The sequence below is a fragment of the Emys orbicularis genome, chromosome 6, assembly GCF_028017835.1.
Source record: "Emys orbicularis isolate rEmyOrb1 chromosome 6, rEmyOrb1.hap1, whole genome shotgun sequence".
NCBI lineage: Eukaryota > Metazoa > Chordata > Testudines > Emydidae > Emys > Emys orbicularis.
Window position 1 is genome coordinate 84,535,398 of NC_088688.1, and position 21,142 is coordinate 84,556,539.

Here is a 21,142-nt window from a genome sequence, read left to right on the forward strand (position 1 = left end):
AGTTCACCCCCAAAATATTCATATTTTTTTTCTTAATTTTTCCATTGAAATTTCAAAATTCAAAAAATTCTGACTAGCATTAAAACTCATCTCTTCTCTGTCCATTTACACAACTCTTGCCATCAATGACAGCAGAGCCTACTCTTATGCAGTGCCTGCCATCTGGAATGCCCTTTCTATTTCTCTCTCTCTCTGTTCTTTCCATTTTCAATTCTTACATGAAAATCTCTTTTTGCCCTTGCACAAACATCTTCATTTACTCTCTCCCTTGGCCAGTATTTAGTGTTTAATTCTGCAAAGTGTTTCAGGACACAATTTCTATTTGCATGGAAGATGCTATTCAAAATGAAGTTGTATTCTAATGAGGCACTTTGTATTTGAAATTAATAATAAAGTGTGACTGGCTTAAGATGGGAGCATCAAATCTCACTACTTATCCTTGGCAGTAATAAGGCTGCTAAATTTAGCTTTGTTTGCCTCAGTGGTAATAATAAGCATTACACACTATGGATTTAGCCAAAGTTATTACCATGAAAATACACATATTGAAATGCAAACATTGTTACTGAATGAGCAATACCATACTCCTAGATTCCTAAAATGTGACCTTTATCAGACTAATCTGAAGGCCTTGAATTGTTGGGGAGGAAATCTTTATTTTGGGGGCAGATGTAAAAGATTAACTTTCCTGAGTGGCCCCATAGGGCCCACATAACATCTGAAATTGGGCCCTTTTTGTCTATTCACAATAATCACATAGTATTATTGGTTGGCTTTAAATAAAACAGGAAACTGAGCATTAAAAATTGGTCAGTATTTATTAAAAAAAAAAAAAAAGCCTAGGCAACTCCCATCTGTAGTCAGAGCAGGAATTCAATGACTGAGTCAAAAGGTAAATGAAAGGGAGTTGATTGTTTCCCTTTAAGCTACTGTACAAATTGATCATTGGTATTTGGTGTTCTATGTTATTTAAAATCAACAAGCTGTATTAATCCCTGCTGTAATTGAAGTCAATAGAGTTACACAAGGGATGCATTTTGTCCCAATGTGTTAACTTGCTGCCATGTTGCAGGTTGCTCAGCCAAAACTCAAGGGATGTTTGAGATCATTTTACTTCATATACCTTTGAGAGCTTTGTGATTGTATACTTTTGCAACCACAACTGTTTTGAAGATTAGACAGCTATAGTTTAACTAAGGTCATAAAAACTATAGATTGAAAATACCTATTAGCTCATCTAATCGAGCCTCCTGCCCATGCACAATTGTACCCTACCATATTGTTCATTGACTTGTTCAGTTTAGTTTTGAATATTTCTAAAGACAAGGCATAACATTGGTACATCTAATCTGTTAGCCTGAAGAAAATTATTAAAATTAAAGATAATTACATAAAATAATAACACAGCCAGACAACTATGCTTAACTGGAGTGATCAAATTCTAGCAGGTGACTCTTTTAGGAACAGGCACATTTCATAAATCAGATTATCCATTTTTCTGAAACTGTAATGTCATTTTTAAAAGACTTTTATTTAAGGATCTGCTACCTCAAGAATTAGCTGCCAATAATCACAGTAACAATCATGGGTGTTGGAGTAAGTCAACTGCTACCTTGTTCAAAGTTACCTGGATTTCTTGAAATTTGGTGGACCCATATCTAGTACTTGAGAGCAGAAAGTTGATAGGGAAATGTTCTAAAAATCATAAGAGCCAGCAGCAGCACACTTTTAACAGGGATGATTATTACGGGCAATTAGGCTACATAATTGCCCTAAGGGAGGAAATCATCTGCTGCTGAGAAACAAAGAAACCTTAGTTTCTAGTACCAGCCCTCCCAGCTGACGCACATTGTACTGAAAAGCTTTCCCGATGGTTTAAGTAAGTGTATTTGGTAACTTCCATTGCAGCTATATTCACTTTTCATTTCAGTAAACAAAGTGCCTGTGGCAGATTAAAATATTACAGCAAAAGCTGAATCAGGTGACTGCTTTCTCCTGCATTTTCCCAGCAAAACAAATTTATAGCTAACTCATGGCAATAACTGCATCCTTTTCAACCTTCTCTTATTCTTCTGATGTGCTGCATAGCTTCAGGGAGTATTTGGAAATTCAACCATTTTAAGGGGCAGAGATCTTCATTGTAGCAGTTACTGGTTGCTTTTTAGATCTATATCACCTCCCACTATAACCAAGATCCCAGGTAATAATTTCTTCTGATATCTTTCCTACTCCCATATAACATGGGTTTGGCATAAGGAGATAGTTACTTCCACATGCTGCCATGCCCAACTAAAGCACCATTTAGATGTTGTGGCTATTCAGGGACGCAAGACACCCTGTAAATGTTAGCACCCTTTTAGTCTCAATATTTAGCCATACAGTGGCAATTTAGTAAGTCAAAAAATATATTATTTTACTCTAAAATGTACCAGAATGGGTCACCTTTAAGTGCTCTGCATGAAATATTCTTGCATGAAACAGAAATTGGGACAGTTCCTTTCTCCCATGAGTAAATTCTTTGCTACCTCATCTGTTGCAGTATGTCAAATACTAAATCATGGTCTCTGGTTGCAAATAAATTAAAAATTATTGAGGAGCACAGCATGACGCGTAAATTCTTCTTCTAAACTGGAGTCCAGATCCCATGAGCATAGATAAAAGTGGGGTAAGGGAAGGTACAAGGATTTAATAGCCCTTCTTGTATTTTCCATGTACCACTATAATTTATTATGACTTGCTCAAGAGGGAATTAGTTATAGAGCCAGCATATCAAAATACAATTTCATGTTTTTTTAATCTAGCAAAAGATAGATTTGCAAAAGTGGCAACTCAGGGAATTCCATTCTGTAGCAGTTTTTCACTGGTAATTTTTCTTCTGTCAAAGGACAGGGCAGTACATGCAGTGGCAAAACACAAAATGCAAGTCTGTGTGCAAATTGGGTAATACTGCATCTACTTCCCATGGGCATATGCAGTTACCCATTATGCATGTACAAATCTCTGCTCGTGTTCACAAAAGCTGATTTTTGTATACACAATATGGACATGTGCGTTTTATTTAGGCGAACTCATTGCACCCTCTGAAAATTTGTCTGAAATATGTTTACCATTATTTAAAAATATAAAGGGCTATATATGAGCTACTGTCATGATTGTTAATATTATTTATTGTATTAAAATATTTTAACAAAGATTTCTCTACCACTTCTCAGCCTCAGACCCTAAATTAGGTAGGGATTTTTTTAAAAAATTGCATGGTAGTTTTGCAGAACAGACCAGCTGAAACCAGGAAAGCCCTACAAAATTCCGAAGAGGTGTAAAAATGGAATGGGTGCATCGGATAGCAACGTTAAAAATGTTGTACCTAACCATTTCAATCAAGTTTGCACCTGCACTCCAGTCCAGGCCACATGGAAATCCAATACATTTCAAAGCCTTTTTGAAATTCCAAAAGCAAGCAGGCAACAACAGCACTTTGCAAACATGATTTCAGTTAAAGAGACCAAATTTTGTGTTGAAAGATGATCCCTGTCACGAATACTGGCTACAACCATGTGGTCCAACCCCTGCTTTTGGCCACATTCGTAAGCCAGGTGGTTCTGAACCCTGGCACAGCTTCTGTAATCACATTTAATAGCCAGACAGCGTTCTCCTGCTAAACAGGCCACCTAAGCACAATAAAGGGCCTGTTTTAAAACATGGGAGGCTTCAGTTTGACTTAGTCAGCTTGTGAACCTCTGTAAGGCTAAGCCAAGGAGTGAAATGAGGTGACTGATTCTTAACTCAGAGCAGACTGTGCACAGTTGATCTATCATTTCTCTCCAACATTCCAGAAAGTGTAATGTTCCAACAATGTAATAATTTAGTACAAACCACGCAGCCCTAGTTATTACTTTTTTTCCAATATTTTATTTGAAGTACTTTGTAATGCTGCAAGAATGAAGCAGTGTGAAATACAGAGAACATTTGTATTAATGAAGCTTACTACTGACCCTTTGGAAAAAATGAAACATTCTAGCATCCTTCCCCTTTCAAATGTATCCAACTCATCCAAATTTACTTACTACTATTTAGTAAGTATCAGACATTCAGAGACATGAAACCATCTACAATACTTTCTATCTTTTTTAGAAAAAATACAATGATTTGTAACTATAGAAATCAAAACAATAATGAGATGTGAATTTGCTGTTATTTGTGGGACCATTTAAACCCCAAAAAAGACCTTGAGAAATTGTAAGGGGAAAGTAGAGATAATGCAGATTTTGCAGCATAATTTAATTTGTGTTTCCTCTACATACTTATTTTTAATCAGCAAATAATTGGAGTGTATATGACACCCAAGAAATGCTTATGGCACAAATTTTCAAATTGGGACACCTAACATTGGGCCTATAAATCCATATTTAGGTAACTAACCTAATTTTTAGAGGTACTGGACTCTTAAGTGTTTATATATACACCTCTAAATGTGGATGGAGGTGCAACTTGAGATGGCCACATTTGAAAATATTGGTCTTAATTCTTTATTTAAACACCTGGCCTGATTTTCAGAAGTGCTGAGCATCGTTAGTTCTCACGGACTTCAATGAGATTTGTGGATGTTGAGTACCTGTGAAAATCAGGCACTTTTCATGTAGGTGCCTAAATGTGGATTCAGGAGACTAATTTTAGACACCCAAATTTGAAAATTCTGACCTAAGCTTCTTGAAGCAAAACCCTAACTTCAGCATATGATCAGACAATAAGACTTTTTTCTGATAACGTAATGCTTCCATCTTGGGTTTCACTTACTGGGTGTTTTAGCACAATATCCTGCTTTAGAATTTAGGAAGTGGAAGTTTCTCCAGAACCAAGTAGAACTTGTTCTCTTCATAATGCATAAAGTGTATTTTCCCCCTCACTCTCTTTTCAGTCCTCCCTGAAGATAATATTATAATGTCTTTTAATAAACTCAGTTGTTATCTCTAAAGCCCTCTCTACACTTCAAAAATAATCATGCTTACACATGAAAGAAGATTGTGGCCCAACTGTGTTATACAAAATAGTTTATAATTGCCAATGTGCCTATATCACATCCTGAAAGTAGATCTTCAGACAGCTCTACAAAGAGGCATTGTCACACTAGTGAGCATTTCATTCCTTTTCTCGCCAGTAAAATTCTAGAAATGTGGGTGGGCAAATGCCAGTGCAGGAAGAAAGTTTGGGATTTCTCAGCACAGCATATTTTTTATGTCAATGAGATTATCTGCATGGAAATCATGTTCATATAATTATATAAAGACAACAACTCATCCCTGATAAACACTTAATATTCACTCTAATATCTCAAACAATGTTTGCACATATATCTTACTGTAGGACATTTAGGAAATAGTAACAATATTTACCCAGGCTTCCAATATCCTGTCATCACTTGTCCAAACTTTAGCAAACAAGCAAGCAAACCATTTCTGCAATGATGGAGTAGATGGGAAATGAGCAGGAGTCAAAGGCCAATCTTTGATTATACTCTGCAGAATGGATACACTAATTATGCCTCGTCCCTGGGTATTATGCCAGCACTGTATGTCTATGATTTTGTCACCCCTGCTTTAACATATGCAATGGATTTGGGATCCCCTGGGCATATAGTATGTGCATGAATGACCTCTGCAACTGTGTGTCCGTTCAAGGAGTACAATACTCACACATGCCTTCCCCTCACCCCCCAAACTAATTCCTGCTGACATGTGATTGCACTTGTTTCCAGCGATGATGTACATTCTGTACACTTGACACTGTAACCTTGCCACTTTCTGCTGTTTTCATTTGACAAGGGGATTTGAGGACTGGCAGGTAATGGATTTGCTGAAATGCATCTGGTCTCATGTCCTGACCTTGGGACATTTCTGCACTTAACATTTCCACAATGACTGGCTCCCTTCAGAGCATAAGTTAATAAAAATAGCCCCCAACTACAGCAGTTTAACACCACACCAGTTTTACAGACTTAAGACAGCAGAATACCCGCACCTGTCTTTTCTCCCAACTACATATCTTTATGCCATGAGCATATCCCTCCCTCCCTACAGGTCTGCTAGCATCTGCACAGATGGAGCAGCACACTATGCACACTACACTTCCACAGCAATGTGATTCTATGCTGATCTCTAAGTATATCTCTCTTGATACACTTCCCTTCAGCCCTCCGACACTGTCCACTCAATTGCGGAGTTAGGAACATCATCTTCAACAAGTTTCAGAGATGTAGCCGTGTTAGTCTGTATCAGTAAAAACAAGGAGTCCTTGTGGCACCTTGGAAACTAACAAATTTATTTGGGCATAAGCTTTTGTGGGATATAACCCACTTCATCAGATGCATGGAGTGGAAAATAAGTAGCAGGTATAAATATACAGCACATGAAAAGATGGGAGTTGCCTTACCAAGTGGGGGGGTCAGTGCTAACAAGGCCAATTCAATTAGGGTGGATGTAGCCCATTCCCAACAGTTGACAAGAAGGGGTGAATATCAACAGAGGGAAAATTATTTTTTGTAGTGATCCAACCACTCCCAGTCTTTATTCAGGCCTAATTTGATGGTGTCAAGTCTCTGGCCTGTCTCTCCCAAGGTCTGTGAGAGACAGGCCAGTCCTCACTTACAGACACCCCCCAACCTGAAGCAAATACTCACCAGCAACTACACACTACACAACAGAAACACTAACCCAGGAACCAACCCCTGCAACAAACCCCATTGCCAATTCTGTCTGCATATCTATTCAATGGACACCATCATAGGACCCAACCACATCAGCCACACCATCAAGGGCTCATTCACCTGCACATCTACCAATATGATATATGCCATCATGTGCCAGCAATACCCCTCTGCCATGTATATTGGCCAAACCGGACAGTCTCTATGCAAAAGAATAAATGGACACAAATCAGACCTCAAGAATTGTAACATTCAAAAACCAGTAGGAGAGCACTTCAATCTCCCTGACTTAATAACAGACTTAAAAGTCGCCATTCTTCAACAAAAAAACTTCAAAAACAGACTTCAACAAGAAACTGCAGAACTGGAATTAATTTGCAAACTTGACACCATCAAATTAGGCCTCAATAAAGACTGGGAGTGTGGCTGGGGCACTACAAAAAATAATTTTCCCTCTGTTGATATTCACTCCTTCTTGTCAACTGTTGGGAATGGGCTACATCCACCCTAATTGAATTGGCCTCGTTAGCACTGATCCCCCACTTGATAAGGCAAATCCCATCTTTTCATGTGCTGTATATTTATACCTGCATAAAATAAAATTTGTTAGTCTCTAAGGTGCCACAAGGACTCCTCATTGTTTTTATCTTCAACAACTTAGTCCTATATGCATGTATGTGTATATGTTTTATATTTTGATTAGGATACAAAGGTAGTTAAAAGAACGAAGTACCATACACACCAGTTGGGCATCTACAAAAGAAGAGGATGACCATCAACAATTAAATTAAAAGTGTAAACACCAAAGAGAGAGAGAGAGAATTATTTAGAGTGATACACCGGAGTATAACTAGGCGTAAGTGAATGTAATTAAGGAAAGGAAAACAGAAAATATCAAGGAAATTTTCTTGACAGTAAGCACTGTTAGGTCGAGGAATAGATACCCAAAGGAGGTAATGGAACCCCATTGTTTGAGAAATTTAAAACTAGACTGAACAAGGCAACAAGTACACAATTGCACTAGCAGAGAAATGAACTAGATGATTGAAACATGCTGTTGGGGATGCCCAGCACTGTGAGCCACTGTGTTACATCTCTCTGCCTCAGCAAGAGTTTTGCTGGTGGGGTGATTAGACTGTGTCAGCTCCCTGTCACACCAGTCTGTGTTCCTCACCAGCAAACTCCTTAAGGCTCTCCTGGCCCAAACTTCACCTAGCAGGTAACAGTCAGTGAACTCCAGCCCCCGAACTCCTCAGAGATGTTTCTCTCCAGTGCAGAGCCACTGCCACTGTGCACCCACAGAAAACATTAAGTTTGCTGCTTTTTTAAAGAATCTGTAGAATCATAGAATATCGGGGTTGGAAGGGACCTCAGGAGGTCATCTAGTCCAATCCCCTGCTCAAAGCAGGACCAATCACCAACTAAATCATCCCAGCCAGGGCTTTGTCAAGCCTGACCTTAAAAACTTCTAAGGAAGGAGATTCCACCACCTCCCTAAGTAACCCATTCCAGTGCTTCACCACCCTCCTAGTGAAAACGTTTTTCCTAATATCCAACCTAAACCTCCCTCACTGCAACTTGAGACCATTACTCCTTGTTCTGTCATCTGCTACCACTGAGAACAGTCTAGCTCCATCCTCTTTGGAACCCCCTTTCAGGTAGTTGAAAGCAGCTATCAAATCCCCCCTTATTCTTCTCTTCTGCAAACTAAATAATCCCAGTTCCCTCAGCCTCTCCTCATAAGTCATGTGCTCCAGCCCCCTAATCATTTTTGTTGCCCTCCTCTGGACTCTTTCCAATTTTTCCACATCCTTCTTGTAGTGTGGGGCCCAAAACTGGACACTGTACTCCAGATGGGCCTCACCAATGCTGAATAGAGGGGAATGATCACATCCCTCGATCTGCTAGCAATGCTCCTACTTATACAGCCCAAACTGCTGTTAGCCTTCTTGGCAACAAGGACACACTGTTGACTCATATCCAGCTTCTCGTCCACTGTAACCCCTAGGTCCTTTTCTGCAGAACTGCTGCCTAGCCATTCGGTCCCTAGTCTATTCTTCCATCCTAAGTGCAGGACTCTGCACTTGTCCTTGTTGAACCTCATCAGATTTCTTTTGGCCCAATCCTCTAATTTGTCTAGGTCCCTCTGTATCCTATCCCTACCCTCCAGCATATCTACCACTTCTCACAGTTTAGTGTCATCTGCAAACTTGCTGAGGGTGCAATCCACGCCATCCTCCAGATCATCAATTGAATAAAACCGGCCCTAGGACCGACCCTTGGGGCACTCCGCTTGATACCGGCTGCCAACTAGACATGGAGCCATTGATCACTACCCGTTGAGCCCGATGATCTAGCCAGCTTTCTATCCACCTTATAGTCCATTCCTCCAGCCCATACTACTTTAACTTGCTGGCAAGAACACTGTGGGAGACCGTATCAAAAGCTTTGCTAAAGTCAAGGAATAACACGTCCACTGCTTTCCCCTCATCCACAGAGCCAGTTATCTCATTGTAGAAGGCAATTAGGTTAGTCAGGCATGACTTGCCCTTGGTGAAGCCATGCTGACTGTTCCTGATTGCTTTCCTCTCCTTGAAGTACTTCAGAATTGATTCCTTGAGGACCTGCTCCATGATTTTTCCAGGGACTGAGGTGAGGCTGACTGGCCTGTAGTTCCCCAGATCCTCCTCCTTCCCTTTTTAAAAGATGGGCACTACATTAGCCTTTTTCCAGTATTCCGGGACCTCCCCCGACCACCAGGAGTTTTCAAAGATAATGGCCAATGGCTCTGCAATCACATCCGCCAACTCCTTTAGCACCTGTACATCACAGCTCATTAATTTAACTTCAAACACAGAAGTGAATTGATTTATAGTAAAAACAAAACAAGTCTATTAACAAAAGACCATGGATTAAGTGATACCAAGTAAAAGAAATAAAGGCAGAAATGGTTACAAGCAAATAAAAGTGAAAACATGCATCTAAAAGTCTAAAACTTAATCTAGGAAGTTATGGTCTTTGTTCAAGATGATTTCTTTCAGTCCCAGTCTCCTTTCCAGCTTTTTACTGTCTGGCCTGGCCAGAACCCATCACAGAGATCAAACCATTTGGTTTCTTTGTCTTCATAACATGCAAGAACAAGATGGAAACTCTCTCTGCTCCTTATCTTCCCAAAGAGATGTCTTTGTCTTACAAGTCAGGAAGGCCTTCTGGGGATTCAGCTGCATGTCTCTCTCTCTGGAGTGTAGGAGCCACATTAATTCTCTGTCTCTTGAGTTCAGGCTCAGAATAACCCCCACTAGTTTAGCTCAATAGCTGTGTTTACAGCAAATATGTAAATCGAGGTAAACCCACATAATCCTTTGTCGAGGATAGTCCTGTTTATCACCTTTACCTAGGCTAGGCTGTCTGGTCTTAAATATATGCTAGTAACATCATACAGAGGGAATTCAAAACTTCACATATGTTAACATATGCATTTGACAATGATATTAATAACCAGAGTGCTATTAGTTTTCATATGATGCCTCACAAGGCATACTTCATACAAATATTATTGCAGTAGCATGTGGGATGTGAATACAGAGTCATAATGATCTAATAATACTTATCTTTTAATGTTTATGATTATACAATATTATTAAAATACATGGATCTGACCATCATGCAGCACCCAGGGGAGGAAAATTACAAAGAGAAGTTCAAGGAAAGATTCTCTCTTCTCCCCTTACCGCTTAGCTCAAAACTTCCCTAATACTCAGAACCCCATCCTTTTCCTACTGAACCTATCTCAGGTCAGACACCTTTGGCACCAAAACCTAGTCTTCTCCCCCAACTGAACCACTAAGCTCAGTAAACCCCTCCCAAATGCTCCCTCCTCATTAACTCCATTTTCATTCCACTCCCAGCTCAGCCTACTGCTCCAACCCACCCACCGCCCCCAATGATACACCAAAGGAGCAAAGGCAACAAGAGACTGATTTTACCTCCAAGAAGCATGTGCAGGGGCCCCCAAATTCAGCCATTGTGGGACTAACCTGCTGCCCATGTTCTGCAGGGGCTCCTGATTGTCCAACCTATTGGGAGTCCGTCTGTGGCAGCCAGATGTATTGGAGTCTTCAAGGACTGAAGCAGCTCCAGTCCTCCCCGGAGTTACCCAGTGGCAGTAAGTGGTACTGAATGCTGCCCTACAGTAAGCTACATTATGGATACTACAGTGTGGCTGACAGATGGAGTGTTGAGGGGCCTTAGCCCCACCAATACCTAAGGACACATATACATACCTTTATAACAACTGTACAGTTTTTTCTCACAGATTAATATATTTGAGTATGTAAAGATGATTACTCAGGTCAATTGATACCAGCTGCTGAAGTTTTGCCATGTGAAGTGATGTCCATCCTTAGAAATATTTGCAAGAGTACGTATCTCATAAGCTGCATATATTTGATTGCTATGCAGTAAATATTGATCACTATGGGTCATTTTAATAACAAATCCAAGCTAAATTGGGCTTACTGCTATTTGCACTTCAGCTAAATGTATTAAACCAGAAAGATTTTCAGTAGCATATGGGTCAAAAGAATGAATTGACATACTTTTCACAAGGCACAAATTGCAATTTTCAAGACATACAGAGAGGCCAGGGACAGCCTCTCAACTTGTAATGAAAGTAAGTGCAAAATCATCTCCTTCTTTTCCAAGTGTGTACTTCAAAATTAGAGTGCTGATTTGGGCTTGTTTCATTATTGTCTGAAGTGCAATATATTTTCACCATAGCTACTAAAGCAGAGTTACTGTAGCTTGAATTAGTTTTAGGAATGTTGTTTTGCTTTCCTACTTATAACAAAATAAAATAAACCTTACCATGGCTTATATACACAGTCCAAACCATCAAAGTGGCCAAGTTATTTCTTCATTTTAATGCAATGTCTATAATTTAAGAACTTTGTTCAGTTTTATCTGCTCAACAGCTTGTTTAAACCACTCAAGGCCATAATTTACTGCTCACACTTTGCATAAAAGTTGATGTCAGGACAGTTCATTTTAGCTGTTCTGAGCCACATACTGATTATGTAAGAGTGCCAAGTGCTATTTCTTAGAAATCTACCACAGACCTGCAAGATTCTCAAAAATGAAAGAGCATATATTTGTCAATGCAGAAAAACTGACTTGATATTTCGTATGTGTCAAGGTAATTGCTTTAGGAGCAATCTTTGCTCCTTTGCACTAGTGCTGTACGAGTAGGTTTTCTTCTTAACTGATGGAAAAGACACCACTCCTTCTTAATACTAAGAAAGCCTTAGTTTAAAAGTAACTTTTGAAGTGAGAACATGTGCAAGTGGAGGAATAAGATTTAAAATTTCCACCTCCTCAACACTTATTTTTATCTTTTGTATTTTTAATGCACCACAGTATTTAAATACCAGACATTTACAACTGTGTCCCAAGAGTAACATGCTTAAAGTTCTATAACAGATGTACCAGCCTGCTTCACTAACCATAGCTATTCTATTTATATTAAGAAGATACTCCATATTATGGGAAATGCGTAAAACCATCCATAGGAAAGGGTAGCACAGAAATAAAAATTAATTAATTAAACTTAGAAGCCTAATGTATACTTCAGAGTAATTCCTCGCAGCAGAAAACTATTTAGGATATTTCTTGCTATGTTACTCATATCAGGAATAGGAGTTACTCTATTTGCATTATGATACTCTATCATCCCACATAATGGCAATGACAGGAAAGCACAGCAATGAGTATGTGGAACATATTGCACCATAGGAATAGTGAAACCACAGAGAATTAGAACTTCCATTATCAAGAACTATGGAATCAGGAACAGGTGATGCAATGAAATCCTCAAATACATGTACACCTGAACTATTCTAGCTAGAAATGCCCTTCTAATCAAACACTAAATCCTAGTCACTTGCAAAGCAACTAATAGAAGAACTATGCTGACACCTGTGCAGTTATTTTCCTGAAAGATACTTAATGCTACAGTTCAGCCTTGTTCTTTTCTTCACCTACAATTATAGGATGTATTAGCATACTTCGCATAAATGCTATTAAAATAAGAATGTGGATTGTGTGTGTGTCATTCTCCTGTGCTCTTCTCCTAAGAAGAATTTTCCAGCAACTCCACAACTGTCTTTTGTAAGCATGTAGTAGGTACAGCCCACTAGATGTTCACTGTATATTAGAATCTCCCTGCTGAATGCTTAGATAAGTGTGCATCTAAGTAGTGATGTTACACCACACAATAATGTAACAAGTTAATTTTTTAAACATGCACCTTTTCCTAGATAACTCCCAGTTTTATTCAGGCAATTGGGTTTGGGAACCTCCGCTTCTATTGTTCCAAGTACAGGTAATATGGCAGACTTTGAAGTCAGATGACTGCTTGAAGCAGATGCAAGCTATTCCCTCAGAAATATGTATGCAATGTTAGTTGTGTTTACAAGTAAATAAACCTAAAACATTGCAATCTAAATAAAGTGTTAATACAACTAAAGTCTGAAGGGCATGTAGGCTCCCATATTTTAATTGTTTCTGTAAAATTTAATCATGGCTACTACCAGATAGTGACTTTTTGACAGATTCCAATAGTGGTATCTTAAACTATAATTAAACCTTTTGTGTTTAAAAAAAAAAACCCTTGGGGTCTGAAACTTGAGTTCTCTTGGAACACGTGTGGTATTCCTCTAGTGGACTACAAAGGCTGTCTACGGCTAGGTCTACACTACAGCGGGGGTCCGACCTAAGATACGCAACTTCAGCTACGTGAATACCGTAGCTGAAGTTGCGTATTTTAGGTCGGCTTACCTAGCGGTGAGGACGCGGGAAAGTCGACCGCTGCCGCGCTGCCGCCGACTCCGCTGCCGCCTCCTGCCGAGGTGGATTTCCGGAGTCGACGGCAGAGCGATCAGGGATCGATTTTACCGCGTCTTCACTAGACGCGGTAAGCCGATCCCCGATAAACCGATTGCTACCCGCCGGATCGGCGGGTAGTGAAGACAAAGCCTACTACAATAACTCAGCTCATTAAGCATGCAGCTCCTCAGCCTTGCAAGCTGTTGTGATCAGCAGCTGTTGCAAAGGAGTGAAAGGTCAAATGATCAGTTTGACTAGAAAGCATGGCTATTCAATCAGCTGCTATCCCTCAGAGGTAAAAATAAGTATTTTCAAGTAAGGGCAAATTTCCATGTGTTGGTTCATTATAGCACAACTTTATAGGCGTAAAGAGATATGAAAAAGGTAGCCCAAGCCCTGAACTTTAAAAATGACAAGGTTTTCCCCACCCAGTAAGCAAAAGAACACGACGTTATTTATCAGAAAAGTTTATTATAAACATTAGAACTTTAATAGCAGCATAAATAAAAATTATTGCATTAGTAAACCAATTTTGCAAAGCAGCCCAAAGGCCTCTGATAAAAATCGGTCTGTATAAGTGTTTGTAGAAAAGTCTTTGTATAAATGTCACAGTAACAAGTCTCTAATAAGCCACCAAAATGTTTTCTTCTTAAAGTTTTGTAGACAGTGCCAACAGTTCATAGTTACAATATTTTGTCCAGTCTTTCCAAGTAATTTTTGTCCAATCCCCCAACCTTCTGTCCTGCCTTCTTAAAGTTCCACTTGACCTGAAAACTTGCAATATTTCTTCAGTTCCTGTAAACTTGCAATACTCATTCAGCTCCATGGCATGCCAGCCATTCCACTGCTGCAGCATAGTGGGGACTCACTCCTGGCATGACACATCCCCTTTCTCCCTCACTTCTTCCTTCTCCACAAGAGCCCACTGCTTGCCAGTCTGAGCGACTTAATCCGATCTCTTGACCAGGCTAATCCACAGAATCAGCAACTTGTTGGTTCACCCAGGTGTGCAACACCATGATGAGAATGCAACAAAGGTTTCAACCTCTCCAGTGCACTGAACCTTCATCACTCAGGCAGGGTGATAGTGGGCACCCAATCATTGACATTTCGGCTTTCCTCACAAAAGAGATTCAACTTTTCCAGAGATGGGTCCTTCCAAGCATCCTCATTGGGATTCTATGAGAAGAAAGAACAAGACAAAACACATTCCATGCGTACATATTACCAAGCTAGATCAGCAAGCAGTGGTGCTTTGGGAAAGTGGACTAGTCTCTTTAAATGGGCAAGTGTCTCTTGACTGGAACAAGAAAGACGGGGGGGGGGGGGGGGGAGAGAGAATCTGTGGTAGTAGCTGAACACCAGCAATCCATTAATTGCAGCACCCAGAGGCGGTATAGAGCACAGGATTTGGACTCTGTGGGTCACGCAGCGCCAACAGGGGGCTTTAGCCCTGGTAGGAGCAGGTCTGGGCTGGCTGCCGGAGGGCCCGGCCCTTAGCGGCGGCTGCCCCGGACTCACCGTGATGAGGATGCAGTGCAGGTCGCGGGGCTCCCCCGACTCCTCGCTGGGCCCCACGATGTCGGCCAGCTTGGGGATGTCGTGCAGGCGGACGATGTCGATGTCGTTGTCGCAGCAGAAGGCCTGGATGAGGGTGAAGTGGATCTGCAGGGCGATGTCCCCCTCGTCCTCCTCGGCCGCGGCCAGCACGCAGAACGCCACCTTGTCGGGATCGCTGCGGGGCAGAGCGGCCGTTAGACGCGGCGCCACAGGGCCCGGGGACCCCGCGCCGGCCACGGGCAGGGGACTACAACCCCCAGCAGCCTCCGCCGCCACCCGCCCCTCCCCCGCTCGCTCGGATACTCACACGTTCATCAGCTTGGCCGACTCGTAGACCCCGGCGGTCAGGCCGCCGCGCCGCTGCGCCGACACCAGCAGCTCGTGGAGGGCTTTGCCGGCGCCCTGCATCCTGCAACACAGAGCGGGGAAGCGGCTCAGTCCCAGTCCCGGGCCCAGCGCGAGACCCCCCTGCCCCGAGACCCCCGGGTAGCTGTTCCCGTGCACGCGCCGCCCGCCCCGCGCCCCGGCAGCAGCAGCCCCTTGCTCAGCAGCGCCCGCAGCGCTCTCCGGCGGATAGGTACCTGTCGCTGCTCTCGGGCACTGGCTCCTGTCCGTGAATCTCCTCCAGAGTCATGTCGCTTCTCACAGCCTGTATCCGTATCCACACGGGGTGGCTCAGCGTTTAGATCCCACGAGCCGGTTCTCCCACTGGCTCTGCCCTGGTCCTGGCGACTGTGAAGTAGAAACTGGCGGCAGCTGCCGTATTTATGGGCAGCCTGGCTGCTGTTCCGGCAGCTGGCGGAGTCTTTGCAGCCCTCATTGGCCAGCCTAAGGGAGTATTATTATGATAATCAGGGGGTAGGCTGGGCCGGCTCGTGCCAGGAGGCCACGTGGGGGGTTGGAGGGGGGGATTAGATTGCCTCGAGTCTGCTAGTGCTGCTGCTTTTGTTATGGTGTTGCCAGGCAGACACTGCAGATGTAATTTTTTTTTAAACAAAAAAAATCATAAATTACGTTGCGTTGTCTGGTGCTATTGCTACCTGTGAACGTCGTCTTAATAAAAATGATGCAAAATGCACTAAAAATATTGCATTAGGGGAACATAAAGGCAATGCAACTCTTACTGGTTTATTTAGAGTGCAATAAAAGTAAGTAGGGCAGACTCGCAATAAAAATTAAAGGGTGAGGAGAGTGTTTTACATTACAATCTACATTTACACGTGGATCATTGCATATTGCACTCCCTAATTTTGCATGCTTTGGATTCCTTTCCCAGCAAACTAGTTATTTTTGCTTGGCAGACTTACTACCAATGTAGGTTGCTGCAGAAATGTTCTTGCAAACTTTACCAAAATGAGGACACTAGCCCTGCATGAATAATGAGGCGGTGTGAGGAGCAGATTGTGGATGGCACACGCTGCTATTTTGCATTTCTATAGAAAGCGCACAATAGTGGAGGTCTGGCGTGTGGCAGTTTGGAGTTCAGACAATTGATTCTTTTTCTTCATAGCAACACTGTCCACCTGCCACTGGGGTGGGGATTTGCTGCTGGGGTGGAGGGCAAGAGAGGACAATTGCATTACGCTCTTATATCGTCCAATCTGCTATTGCAGATGAATGTCTCCATTTGCACACGCTTCTAGAGTGCAATTGAATGTTAGGCCTTTTGAGCACGCGATCATCTCCTAGTTAAATACTTTATTATTGTTCTTTGTTTTAATCCTTCATACACAATTAATACATTTCAGAACATTACACATGCAAGTTTGGCCAAGAAGTAACCAGCATTTCAATGCAAATTTGGAATGATGATTTATAGCCTGCTTTGTGATTAATTTTTAAAAAACAATTCACTAGACATGTATCTATTTCCTCTATTTTCACAAGTGTAACTGTGCAATAGTTTTAGTGGAAACTAAAAAGTTGACACAGTTTGTAGCATATTGTGAACTCATTGCATATTCAACGCACTCACTTGCCCTGAAAACTAACAAGAGTTTCACCTGTCATTTTACTAAGTATCCAAATCAGCGTACTTCATGCATTATAACCAATTTCTCCTGAAATCCTTGTTGCCTTCTTTCACTTTAAAAACACTGTAATCTTGATTAGTAGCGCTATCTGCTGGATGTTCAAACAGCTGCTGCTAAAATGTATCCTCTTCTCTCGCCCTGCCCTAGTTACAAGTTACTGTGCAGAAACACTAGAAGGATTTGCTGGAAAAAAGAGCCAATACATGCAAACCAAAAAAGGGACATGTATTAAGCAGTGATCCATGTACAAATTGTCCAAAAGTCTGACGTTTAATTCCCTGTACTTATTCTAGAGTACAGAAACTGCTGCATCTGTACATTTACAAAAAGGTTTGCATTTTCTAGCAAAATGGTAATCAGTACTAAATTAAAATTGCACCACCTTGTGGGCTTAATGATTTAGAAGCTACCTAACAAACGAAGGATACAATATTTTCTTTAGAATGAAGAAAACCCTGGGGTCAAGTATTAAATGCACACTATACTGTATTTATAAAATAAGTGTATCATAACTGTCCCATTAGGATACATTGAATATAACTGACAATGCTGATTTAGATTTTTCAAAACACATTCTAGAAAAGTCTCCAGCTAAATCAGAGCACAGCCCCAGAGTGCAACACACATTTCTCTACCTACCTATATATCTATGTATATAGATATCTATAGATATAGACACACACACACACACAATATTATGTTGCCTATACATCACTATTACCACCGTAGACTTAAAAATAGTCTATATTATATAGAGTATTTTTGCAATTTTGTTTTTGGCATCTCTCTCAACTGATTTTTACTATCCTAGGTATATCCATTTCTTTGTCAAGTTCTCTACGTTGCAATATTTGGATTGCAAACACTGAATAGGAATAACTAATTTGTTTTTAAATCTTATTTTTCAGAAAACCAGAAATGTTCCAGTTGGGCCAAGGTTTTTAGAAATTTGATTTTAGAAAAATCTAATTTGGGGGTCAAATTTGAGCAGCTAGTGCCCTTTTAAATGAATTTAGTGTGAAAGCAGCAAAATGTAATTAATTGAATACTGAAGTTTTCTGTTTATCCCCAGAACAGGTAGCAGTAGTACAGACTTCCCCACAATGAAGGCATCAGTGCCAAATGAACCAAGTCCAATGAGGAGGGTAGTTTCAGTTTCCATGTCTATTCCATGAACTGGCATCAATGCTGAGGCTGCCAGTCAGTGTTTGTTACGTGGATAGCTGTGTTCCCTAAGAAGTGGGTTGAGACCAGCACCGGCTTGTTTCCTATAGGCCACTAGAGAGCCATCATGAAATAATGATATATGATTGCTATTAACTTAGGCTGGATCAAATCCAGCCTCCTATAGACAAAAGAGTCTGGATCCTGTTACCAAATCCCCTGGGGCACACAGTCCTCCTTTAAATGCAATTCCGGTCCAGAACACTGAAAGTGTCCTTTTCAATACTTCATCATTTCATTTAGGAATCTTAGATCGAGCAGCATCTGGACTAGAAAGTTCTGCCTCTGTTGTGATGCCAACAATGTATGTTAATGCATTATTTTATCTGAAGAAAAGTTTCAGCCTTTAAGTACTGCAATTTCTGTTCAGTTCGGACAGACCTTCAATTTAATACTTAGTAATATTTCCTATGTTTATTTCTAGTTACTTCATGAACACTAGTGTCAGTATATCCATGACAGAATCAGAATTCAAATCTAATGGCTGCAAAATAGTCAGGTTTTGTAAGCAAAACGTGAGCTGTTTAACTTCAGGCCCCAACAATAGTTTCCTATGGAACCTCCATTTAATTTGGGGGTACAGGGAAATATACTAGATAAACCAACTGTTTCCTGAGAGCATTTCTCAGATTGCATCTAGTGTGGGACACAGTTCAGCACTGAAGAGATTTCCTGGAATATTGCTTTGACTGTTTTCTCAAATATTTAATTTAGTCACATTTAGTCTAGTAGAATGCTGGCTTCTAGCCCCATACACAATGCCTGCATCATAATCCTGCCTCTGCTATGGACTTGCTTGAGCACATCATAACCTCTGTCTTAGTTTACTTATTTGTAAAAAGGACATAATCATACCTGCTTCACAGAGGTTTTGAGAGAATTAGTTAATGGGCCAAATTCAGCCCTAATGTAAACAGAGAATTCCAGTTAAATCAGTAGAGTAGTGCCTGCTTACACCAGGATCAAATTTACCTTAGTATATACAATCCTTTACAAAGGTCAAGTGCTATACATTTGCTAAGTGTTGCTAGTTATTTGTCTATCCTCTTATCATAAGAATACATAATCATAGAGAGGAATGCATGCACTGTTTAGAAGAATAATCTGTGATGTGAATGGCCACTGCAAGTCTCACACTGAATTAATGTGGATGGGGCAAATAAACAATGCTCACTAACACTTTTCAGATGTATACTCTGGGATTCACTACAAGTAGACTCCAATTTCCATAGGTAGTGAAATAGAATGAAAGTCCTGACCTGATTCGGTGCCTTGCAATTTGTTGATAGTGAACTTCCATGTACCCATTTGTGTATGGGTAGGGGAGATAAGAAAGTACTTAAGAAGAATCCAGAGTGGGCGAAAATATGTTCACATATTTGTATATACAGTTATTGAAATTACAGATGGTCCAGTATTTGCATGTAAGTGTCTCTTAACATGCAAACTTCCAAATCTGTGGCTTTTTAAGAATCTCACCATATATGATAAAATGTCAAAACATTATGTTTTGACAGCCAGGCACTTCATAGTTAAGGATTCTTACCCTCATGGCTTCTCAGTTCATTCCATTGTTCTCAGGAATTGTAGCACATATGGTGCATAAGACCAAGCACATCACCAGACTCCTCTATTGCCTGTGTGATCAGAGGGAACTGTGAAAGCCAGGACCTCCACTCATTGCATTGTGTTTCCTTGCCACACTGGTCTATGTGCTATCAGATGTAAACTGAAATGAACTAAGAGTATTGGTTATGAGGGATTTGGGTCAGTGGTTAAGAGACACGGGATTCCAGCTACTTTTCGTCCACAGCCAATTCGTGTGCTCAGCCTAAAGCAACATGGAAGTGCACTGCAAACGCCAGATGGAGAGGAAGGGAGCAACAGCATGAAAGGGTCAGAGAAAGAAAGGCAACACAGAAGGTATGAGGAAAGAGGGACAATATGAATGAAGGGCGAAACGGTTATGCCTCATTAGAATTCCTATTCAGGTCAAACAATTTTAGAGGGGCATGTGCACCAGTGGCATGATGCCTTTAATGTACAGTGAAAAAATTCCAACTTCAGTGAGACCTACCCCCAAGCCCTTTGTTCATTATTCTACCATTTTCTTGTAGAATATTCCCCCCCCCCCACGTTACTGCAACTCTCTATAAAAGATCATGCACCATTTTCACACTTCAGAATTATTAACTCAATGTGAGTTAAGGACCGAGCAAGGAATCTGAATTTTTACTTTTGTGAATTTATGTCAAATCCTCCAGGTTATCTTTGTGGGCATTTGTAAATTTCTTTGGACAGGGAATATGTTCCATGTCTTGTATAGCACTGACCACTCTTAGCACCTAATACCTAGCACTTTTCAATTTCATAACACTTTGGAAACAATCCTCAATGCATTTGTGAGGTAATTATTGTTTCCCTGATACCAAAAATTACAAATATAAATACAATTTAACAATATTAATTTTACTACATTTAATAGTGTTAGTTTAGAACCAGTTACACCAAAGTGTTATTTCAACAGCATAAAAGGCTAGAATGATTTGATTAAAGCTTTGTTCAGATTACTAGCTTTCCCACATTATTAAAGACTGATTGTGTCGAAGTGCAGTGTTCAAAATTATAGGGTGACCTCTTGTGGACAGAGAAAATATTTTTTTTGGTCCAACACAACAAAAACAAACTAAAATTACTACACTTAAATCCTGTTCTTATTCTCACACACTGAAAGTTTTAAAAT

The 21,142-nt window shown here is 40.7% G+C and overlaps 1 protein-coding gene across 1 annotated transcript; it reads right to left on the reverse strand.

Moving 5' to 3' along the window:
• Nucleotides 1–14,067: 14,067 nt before the first annotated feature.
• GADD45G (growth arrest and DNA damage inducible gamma) lies at nt 14,068–15,776 on the reverse strand. Its single transcript, XM_065406706.1, has 4 exons — nt 15,724–15,776; nt 15,450–15,551; nt 15,104–15,317; nt 14,068–14,761 (listed from the first exon to the last, which is right to left on the reverse strand). Exons 1-4 carry the CDS (start codon nt 15,774–15,776, stop codon nt 14,651–14,653), a joined length of 480 nt encoding a protein of 159 aa, XP_065262778.1. The 3' UTR covers nt 14,068–14,650.
• Nucleotides 15,777–21,142: the final 5,366 nt, after the last annotated feature.

Coding starts and splice junctions, on each gene's coding strand:
- GADD45G (XM_065406706.1), bottom strand. CDS start 15,776: ATGACTCTGGAGGAGATTCACGGACAGGAGCCAGTGCCCGAGAGCAGC. Junction 15,318..15,449: donor TCGGCCAAGCTGATGAACGT/GTGAGTATCCGA, acceptor TCTGCCCCGCAG/CGATCCCGACAAGGTGGCGT. Junction 14,762..15,103: donor TGCACTGCATCCTCATCACG/GTGAGTCCGGGG, acceptor TTCTTCTCATAG/AATCCCAATGAGGATGCTTG.